Source organism: Lycium barbarum, chromosome 4, assembly GCF_019175385.1.
Source record: "Lycium barbarum isolate Lr01 chromosome 4, ASM1917538v2, whole genome shotgun sequence".
Taxonomy (NCBI): domain Eukaryota; kingdom Viridiplantae; phylum Streptophyta; class Magnoliopsida; order Solanales; family Solanaceae; genus Lycium; species Lycium barbarum.
This window is the reverse complement of record NC_083340.1, coordinates 14,852,090-14,862,525: the sequence shown is the minus strand read 5'-3', so window position 1 is coordinate 14,862,525 and position 10,436 is coordinate 14,852,090. Positions and strand designations below refer to the sequence as shown.

Sequence of the window (10,436 nt, the reverse complement as noted above, 5' to 3'; positions counted from 1 at the left end):
ATGCATCCATGCAGTCCACGTAAAATATTGCAGCCACCTAATGATCGTCACTGTATGCTTCAAATGGTGAAAAGAAATTGGAAGACATTTAATATTCCCGTGCATTTTCCCTTTTGTTAAAAGGATATATATTATATATAATGCAACTTACATACTACTTAATACAATAAGAACATACTTTAGAGTAGAAAAACATTTTTAGCAAAATTGTGGGGGAGAACACTTTAATTTACTTAGTTAAGTATATCAAAATAAGTCCGCTCATATAGGTCTGATATTTGTCTGCTTTAATACTATGTGGACGTATTTGACCCAATGACGGAGTCAGAATTCTCACTAAGGGGGTTCAAAATATGAAAAAGTAAACACACGAAGAAGCCAAAGGGATTCAACGTCTGGTATATATACATAAAAAAATAATTTTAACCATGCATAAACAGTATAATTTTCAGCCGAAGGATCGAGGTTCGGATGAACCCCTTGCCCTTCCTCCCTCCGCCCCTGATGAGACCATCTCACGACTTAAAAGTTTAAATTACTAAAGAAAACATATTTTCATTTTTTAATTATGTCTTCAACGGGAAGAATGGTATACGACATTTTAGTTAGTTTTTATAATATTCGATCCACTTTTGACATCCGTAAAAGTAAGGTGAATACTGACAAAAATGTAACCAGCTCACGTCAATGTTACTTGGCGGGATTAATTACTTTTAATTGGATGGACATCATTAATTTTTCATCTTTATTCTATAGAAGGGTAGGGAGGAAGGTAGGATATGCCGGAAAGTATTCTTCTTTCTTACCTCAGTTGCTTGTTTAATTGTGTTTTCTTCATCTAGAAGTAGTCAAGGGTCGCGTTTGTTTAATGTTTTTTCATCTAGGTCTTAGTGAAAATCAAGATGTTATAATCAAATGAAAAGAAGTTAGAGACATACAATTCAGTCAAAATTATGTAAAAGTATAATTTGGCTGATGTTGCCTAGAAAAGTAGGAAGAAATTTGGCTTAATTTATCCTTTCTGAACTTGGAAAGCAGGAAATATAAGTTGATGCGACCTTTCAAGTTTTTTAATTTTTTTCTTTTAAAATAAATTCTATTTTCCTTTCTCTTTATTTTCGGTCCTTGAAAAAGCCAAAATCACGTTTAATTTAAGTGTGGTCGGGGCTTTTTCATATTTTTAAAACTTCTGAGGCAAATTTAAAACTCAACAAATAAATCAGAACCAATGTTATTCCTTGTATGTGGAAGAACTTGAGCTTGAATAAACTTGAAGGAGAAGAACAAAACTACATTGAAGTTCATTTTGAAGCTTCGTTAGATGGGTTTTGCGAAGTTGTTATTTGTTTGAATTGAGTGTTGTTATAATTAACAGATTCTTCTTGGAGAACTTATATTTCAATTTTTAAGGGAGCTTGGTAAATATTTAATATAGTTTTGTGTGAAATTTCATATTTGAGCTTGAGGTAGTCGAAGATGAACAATAACTTAAAGTCTACACTCTACACATTATTATAAACAGTCTACTAATTAATTTGTTATAAACTACAACCTAACAATAGTTTTAATTTTTCCTCTTAAGATTATGCATACTTCTTTCATGTTCAGAAAATATAGTTGAAAATAATTGTCTACTTTAATTTTAAATTCCTAAAGAGATAATTTTTTCGAGCTAAATTAAAACAACAATTAAAATGAGACAAAAGGAGTAAAATAATAAAATAAATGGAGAGAAAAGAGGTGTTGGGTTGAGGTACCCAAATTCTTCTAAAGCATTGTACATTTAACCCTTTCTTCACTTCCTTGTTTCAACCCTTGCTTCCTAAAATCAATTATTGGAAGCTTATACACATCTAATTCACAACTCATCCTCTTCTAATTTCCTTCTCTATACTGTTTTTATAATTGGTTGTGTCATTCATGCTTGACTGTGTATAGAAATTGATATCTTTTATGATTGCGCTCTGCATTAATGTATGAATTATGGGTTTTTAATCAAGTACAATTAAAGATATGGCCAGATTGGCCATCCCAAAATAAATCAAAAAATTACTCTCTCCGTCTATTTTTACCTGTCCGGAATTGGTTTGGCACACCCCTTGAAGAATCATAAATAGAATGAAAATTTTATTATATCACCCCTAATTATTACTAAATCATCTTATGGTTGATATCAATCAATCATAATTTAAAGTAGTGTATCAATAATAATTCCTTAGAATTTCTAACCCAATAATTAATAATTAGGGTACACTAGTAATTCATGCAGGCAATCTCAATGTGTTGCCTACTTGAATTACTATTGTAGATCTTCTACATGAGAATGCAAATTTTCGTGTTAACAGGGGTCCCATTCCAAATTAAATTTGCTGTCGAGTTTTATCTATCCTTAATATTATCCTAGTCATTAATTAATTTAGAAATATGTGTTTTCCCTAAATTTTAACAAGCATGATTTCTCAAGTAATAGTTTGCTAAGCCACATTAGGGGAATTACAGCTATACATAAGACTCTAGAAGCACACCTGTTCAATGACATGTGCGCTTCCTGATAGGGATAATTTAGTCTTTTCTTATCTTCTTTGTTCTATCCTAAAAGGTTGGTCCATCTTGAATTTTTCATTTCATGCGCAAGCAGTTTGAAACCATTCAGCTCTATAAAGTAGGGCCCCACTGAACTATTCAATAAAAGATTTTGCCCCCATTTCGCCGTAAGAATTATTCACTTTATATCGAATTTTTTTTTTCACTTTTTTTTGGAATCAGCATTTGGCCATGAGAATTCCGAATACAACTTGAAGTTGTATTCCGAAATATCAAAAACTTAAAAAACTTATTTTTCAAAAAAATTTACTTTTTTCACTTTTTTATAACTACATTTCACCAAAAACTATGGTCAAATACAACTCCAACTCTAAAATTTCAAATAAAAGTGAAATATTTTTTGGTATCCATAGACAAACGGGGCCTTTATTTCCAGCTTGTAAAGACGTGGTACTGATATGGACTAATCTAGTTTTTATCCCATTTTGTTTATTACTTTCTCAGCCATATCATCTCCTAGCAGTACTTCCTTAGTGGATCTTAAACCATAATTTGTTCTGCTTGGAAAAAGTTGTTGCTAATTTTCCCTTAAAGGATTAATAAGAATCATTTTGGTCCCTCAACTATTGATAAATTTCGATTTAAATTCTTGTAATATCTTGCTCAGCACATCTAATTGTTAATTGATTGAAATGTGCGTGTATGTTGAACCGTTTTTCTTTATGTAGGAAATATGTTATATTTTAGACTATTTTTAGATCTATGTTACTATCGAATATAGAGTAACAACATAAGCTTAACATAATACATGGCTAATTAAATGGTAGAAGAATTAACAATTATGGTAAAATTGTGAATACCACAAGCAAAGAGGTCAAAGTGCATGTTTCTATTAATTGAGGGTAAAATATGCTTAGTCCAATAACTCTAGAACTAAATATAAAAATGTTAGGGTGAAAATCATTTTCAACCCCAACTTTGCTTTAAAAATCAAATTTCCCCCTCAACTTTGAACAATAGACATTCTCCCCCCTTTATCCTAGGCAATGACTATTTCACCCTTGTTTTTTAAATCCCCCATAATACATTTTTATATTATATATAATATTTATTTTTTCAATCTAGGTATTTATAGATTCTTATTTAAGTTCATTAACATTGTAAGTAGAATAATATTTTTATGAATTTGTAACAAAATCTAATGCTATTTTTGATGATTGTTATTTCAATATTATATGCAGTAAGTATATATGTATATACGTACATGCATTATATTTAAGTTTCACTTCTCTCTTATTCTTTATTGTTTATGTAAATAAACAAGTTTTTGTTGTCATTAATGGAATATTTTTCTTAAATTATAATAAAATTCATTTACAGTATAAATAAATCATTTTTAAAAAATTTCCTCTATTTTTTAATTTTTTTTGCATTACCTGCATAAAAAAATATTTATAAAGTTATTATGATCTGTTATTTTTCACTTGTATAAAATAAATATTAAAGTTTTGATTACTTTTAATAAAGTTAATTTTTTATTTATTCTGCTAATTTATTTTATTATAGAACATCATTAACTTATCTTCACAATTAATATTTCTCACTTTTTTCTTTGTCTAGAAGATAATATTTATTTTTTATGAGAAATTTATTACATAAATTAAAAAAAATAAGAAGTATCATGATTTTAAAGAAGTAAAAAAAAAAAAAAAAGAAGAAGAAGACAAAATCTGATAATGTAAGGGTAAAATAGGCATTTAAAAAATTTAATTAGGATTGTTGGGGGGGGGGGGGGGGGGGGGGAACGTCTATTGTTTAAAGTTGAAGGGGGAGTTTGATTTTTAAAGCATAGTTGAGGGGTGTAAATGATTTTCACCCAAAAATATTATCTCTATTCTTAATATGTATTACAGTAACTGTTTTATATAAGCAAGAAGAAGTAAAGACCATTAAGCACCCAAAATTGAACTCATTTTTTTTTTTTTTTTTTTTGGTTCATATAAAATTAGTGTACTATATATGTATATCGAGTTTAGGTATTATACATGCGTTGTCAGTGCAAAATACAGGAGAAGATCATGAAGCTTATGTATTACTCCTATTTATGAGAAAATTAAAGAAAACAACCAAACATTATATTAATTAATAGTGATTTATATATATTTATATTGATTTGTAAGTGGAAAGGATGAAATATATATGTTAATATCTAAATATTGGGCCCGTGCATAGCACGTCAGCACGGGCTAAGCACCTCTAGTATATACAGAACCAGTCAAGCAAAAAATTGGACATCATGCTCCAACCTCTTGTGCAGCTAGCAGCTGAACACAAAGAACAAGCCAAATCATCCACCAATTTAGAGTGGCATATTCAGTAAACTTTGGCAATAGATCCAATAATCTAGCAAAAGCTAAGGCTATGCTTTTTGGGATCAAATGGTGCATTTAGATTGGCGTCTCCAAACTCATTCTTGGAATTGGCTCCATGTTACTCCAAGCTTGGATCAAAAAAGTTTTTAAAATTCCCTGGCAAATTGGCTCAATAATCAGAGATAAGACATTCTTTGAATGGAACTACATGGAACATGCTACATTGTTATAGGGAGGCCAACATAGTAGCTAATAAACTTGCGACTCTAAGTCACTCAACTCAGAACTCCAAGATATACAACTCTTTTGAAGAACTCTCAAGGCAAGTGAAAGGACTTGTAAATATGGATGAGTAGGGATATTCTAACTTTCGAGTTAGGAACAAAAATATCAATGAAATCAAGTTGTATGATGTGGTACCTCATGTATAGACTGACCCTCATCATTTGGGCTCTTAACTGTGGTTATGAGAGTCTAGCCCTCAGTAAAGTTATAAAGTATGGTCTTAATTTTTGTGGATACCTCAAGACTAGTTCTTGTAGAAGATATCGTAAAGCAATGAGCTTGTTCATTGATTTTAGAAACTGTGGAAAAGGTTAGGCTAATTATACCTCTAATACATGTATTCTCCTTCTGGTTATTAATATACGAGGTAAGGGTCAAGCCTAATTCTCCATCCCAAGGTGGCTTTAAATTAAAAAAATAAAATAAAAAATCATCCGCTATATCCCACTGAGCTACTGTGTCTTTAGTTTATAGTCTACCATGTTTATCTTTACCAATTTGTATGGAGAAAACTAGCCCGTACAAGAAAAAAGAACAAATAATTTCTCCAAGGATAATAGTTCTCTTGTTTATAACTTGAATATTAAAATCAATTTACGGGTACCTTGAGTTTTTAACTGATATTCGTGTTTTCTAACCAGTACAATATTGGGTAAATCTATTCATCAGGTTTAAACAAATGTGAACAATGAATTTCTAACAAACTTTTTTTTTTGTTCTACTAGCTAGATATAAATTCTGATCTTGCATGGTTCTCATTTCTATTTCATCAACTGTCACTTAGACTACTTTAAGACTGTTTGCTACACTTCCCTTATTTTAATCTTAACAATCGTATATTGCTCCTGTAAAATTTGAAATGGAGTACTTCTGTTTCCTCTATTAGACTTGATCTAATATTATCCCTATCATTAGGAAAAAATCTTGTTTTTGCCCTCGACCTTTGTCGGAGCTTTAGCTTGAGGGAATTTTCAATTACAGTCAAAAGTTGAGGAATAAATCTGAATCATTATTTTTTAAGAATTTGAATACGTGGAATTCATCTATTTCATTTTGTGGTTCCATTAAAAGCAAAAACAAATACAAGTCAAAGTTTAAACGGACTAGAAGTGGAACAGAAGGCAAAATTAAGTAATCTTGAATAATATATTCATCATGGGCAGGTTGTTCATTTACCTTATAAAATTAAGGTAGCTTAGCTTAGATGAATGGAGATACAAAGGCAAAAATTTAGCGAAAAATCTCAGACCTTTTCCAATAATAATTTCAAGATATAAATTAAATTTGTCGATTTTAAGTCTATTAAATAGAATTTGTCTCTTAATAATTTCAACAGTATTATTTACTATTGAGATAATGGTAAAAAAACATGGCAGCTGGCTCATTAATTTCGAGGTGTGTTTTGATAAGTAGTTGGTGATAGACTGATAGTCTAGGTAAGAAACGCAAACGCTGATAGTTCAGGTAGAAAACACCCAAAAAGTGATACTTTAGATGTATTTTTTGACCATTATCTCTTTGCTACAACGTTTAAAGTATTCCAGAAAATGAGATGAAAGAAACTAATAATCGCTCCAAATATATACACTGTACACAGGGAAATAACACATTCATAAAATTGTGGTCCTAAACAATATTTACTGACCAAAATATATCCTCTCTCCACACACACACACATCTATATATATAAAAACCCATCGACCAATATTCTAGAGCAACTAAATAGAACAAAGTTAAGAAAAAATAAAGGTAAATCCATCACGACATGTAAGATAAATTAATTAAGAAAAACAATTAAATCATTGGAAAATTTCATTCCAGAAGGAACTGTTGTAATCATCATCACCCTCATGATTTTTCTCCAGTGCTGCAATATTATCATTAAGTTGCGAGAATGTATTAGGTTCATAATCTTGATTAATTACATGAGCATCAGCTTCAAGCGAATTATAATCTGTCTGTCTCTTTGAACTGCTGCTTAGTCCTTCGAAATTATCTACCTTAATATTTGAGTTAAATTCACCCTGATGATAGGATAATTCTGAGCAATTTGAAATGCAAGAAGTAGAATTATCCAATTTTGGAATTGTACCACAATCTACTGGCAAAGAATCCAAGAATTGGGTATTGGTACAAACATTTACAACTCCCTCAGATGGAGGGATAAAATGACTTGAACTTGTTGCAAAATTTTCTTGAAAATTGGTTATGGGTGCAAAAAGGCCTTGTAAAAGATGTTGAATTTTGGTCATTTCTGTAACTTGTGCTTGTAATCTAAGAGCAGACACTAAGGGATTATTCATCAGATGATGATTATTATGGTTAGAAGTGAACTGATGAGAAAGATTTAATAGCAAATTGAGGTCAGATATTGGTTTGTGAGTTCTGGGGTCAATTCCTAATTTGAGCAGTTTTTTACGCAGATGAGTATTATAGAAATTTTTGATCTCATTGTCGGTTCTTCCTGGAAGATGAGCTGCAATTCTTGACCACCTACAAGTAAAAGTTGATATATGCATGAGTTTAACTTTAGTATAATGATGATATAAATAAACTTTTAGCTATCGGATCACTTATGTGATATGATTTGATTCAATATAGAATTCAAAAAAGAAATGAAGACTTTTAAAAAGTATAAATTGGAATGGGGGAGTATAAAGCTACAGCTCTACAAGCAACCTAATAAGTAGGATGAGCAACTTGAAAACTAAGCCTAATTATGTTATAACTTGTTAAAATATATTAATAAATTAATTTTTCTTTACTTATTCCGGTGCATCATTAATCCAACATTTTTTCCTTTATTTTAGTTTTATTCTGTTGTTGGAGAGAAGATGAGGGATTGGGTTTTTTTTTTTGGGTGGGGGTGGGGGGGGGGGGGGGGGTGGTATTGAAGATTGTAGACTTTTCGTCTGTCTCAAATTATATGACATTATTTGACTAGACACGGAATTTAAGAAAGCACGAATAAAAAACTTTTGAAGCACGAATTTATGTGACATTTATGTGGTTATATATAAATCATTTTATTAAATGTAAAATGAGAATTTCAAATCTAAATCTAAAAAGATGATATTCTGTTTCAGACGTACTAAAAAGAAAAATATGTCACATAAATTGGGAGAAAAATATTACTTGTTTCCAAGAAGAGAATGTAGGTTGATGATGGTTTCTTCTTCTTCAATGGAGAATGCTCCTCTTTTAATATCAGGCCTGAGATAATTAGTCCACCTTAATCTGCAACTCTTTCCACATCTGTTTAAACCTGCTTTTTTTGGAATCAATTGCCAATTTGTATGGCCATGTTTAGTAATATAATCCATCAATTTCTCATCTTCATCTGGTGTCCATGGCCCCTTCTTTAGATCTTCATCAACGTTGCAGCATGGGTACCTCCCCATTTACAAGTATTTGAAAGAAAAAACGAAGATAGTAATTTTGAGACTTTGGTACAGAGAGTTGGAACTTAGATGTATAGTTTATGAGATATAAGCATAGAAATGATGGTTTTTATAATTGCATGGACATTATTCTTAAATAAGGTCAACTTTTTTTGTCCTATATTAATTAATAGTAGTACAGAGAAAGGTTCAATCGACACGGCAAGGAATGTAACAAAGTCATCTAGAGACTATTTTTGGCTTAGTTATTCAGCATGAGGAAGAACCAAATTGGTATATTGGTTGAATTACAATAAGGATTAGGTAATGTAGTATCAATCTCATAGAGTAGAGGAAATGTATCTTCGATAATTATTTTATAAACACGTGTAGGAAAGCTACCAAAACATTATTTTTTTCCTACTTGATATTCTTTACATTTTTTTTTCTTACTTGATATTCTTTCTTATTTCTGTTGATAATTATAGTTTAAAATTCTAGAAAGTAGTCAGTTCAATAATAATTATTGGAAATATGGTATCAGCTGATATGGAGAAAGATTATCTGTGAATGCATTGTTAAGATTATACTGAGGAGCAATTTTTTAAGTAGTGGTTAAATGATTTGGGTGTAGTCGAGTTGTATATATATATATATATATGATCTAGCTTACTTTGGTTTGACTTCAAAATGAGATCCAGAATTTTAATTTAATTATATTATCATCTAATTTGTGACCCAAATTTAAATTTATAGAATCTCTATGTCTTGATATATTGTTTTATACATAACAGATCGAACAACAAATCTAGTGGAAGTTGAGTCGGGTCTAATTAATCAACCGGAATACTTTAATATAGTTTCTCCATTATTTTGTGGCTTACATATTTTGCGCGAATTTTGTAAGATATTTTTTTTTCCCACAAATTTGTCGACTCAAATCTTATACTTTTGGTCCACTAATTGGTGAAAAGAACTGAAACCTCACACATCTAGTTCACAAACTCATCCTCCAAACTGCTCCAGTGATAATTTGCTGGAAATTTTGGAAGGAATGGACAGCTTGCAAATTTGGAAATCAAAGGAATATGTATCACAACATAATGGAATACCACTCAATTTGGAACACCCAAGCAGTTGTACAGACAACGTACCCAACATGCTCTCTTAGGTACATGTCATAATATGTGTGACAGTTGAAATGTTGAAGTCTAGAGTGAACATCAAACAAGTCACTTGAATTAAACTTGAAACTGGTGAATGGAAGCTACACCAAGGTAAGTGGAAAGGTTGGAATACAGGCATCATCAGAGATAGTAATGGTAACTTTGTCATGGCTTTCTTTTGGTCTATTCAAAGCAACAATAATAACTCTGCAGAAGCTCTAGCACCCATGTATTGAGTTCAACTGTGCATTGATAATCACATGGAAAGCTTGAACTTAGAGCTTGACTCTTTGATGATAGTCAATAGGGATATTGCCAACATGAAGCTGAAGAAGCAGATTTCTAAATATCTGATATGTGCAAAAATGCTACTGTTAGAATATCCACTGCTATAGAGAGGGCAATCAAGTGGATTTTTTTAATTCACTAAATTAGCATCAGACTAGTGGAAACAAAACCTTCCATGCCTCTCATCAACAGCTTTCAAAAGAGGTTAAAGGTCTGATTCAACTGGACAAATTACAGCTCTTTATGAGGGAGGAGATATGATAAAGTAATTTCTTTGTAAGTTGAAGTTACCTTTCTTTGTATGAAAGAATTATGTATAGGCTTAATTCTTTTTGTAAATTTCTTTTTTTGGGATCAAATTGTATTAATGGTTATGTTAGATCCATGTCCTCCTCTAATCT

General features: G+C 30.9%; 1 protein-coding gene across 1 annotated transcript; it reads right to left on the bottom strand.

Moving 5' to 3' along the window:
* Positions 1-6,788: 6,788 nt before the first annotated feature.
* LOC132635311 (transcription factor MYB74-like) lies at positions 6,789-8,697 on the bottom strand. Its single transcript, XM_060351639.1, has 2 exons — positions 8,337-8,697; positions 6,789-7,694 (listed from the first exon to the last, which is right to left on the bottom strand). Exons 1-2 carry the CDS (start codon positions 8,600-8,602, stop codon positions 7,001-7,003), a joined length of 960 nt encoding a protein of 319 aa, XP_060207622.1. The 5' UTR covers positions 8,603-8,697; the 3' UTR covers positions 6,789-7,000.
* Between the last annotated feature and the right edge of the window lie 1,739 nt (positions 8,698-10,436).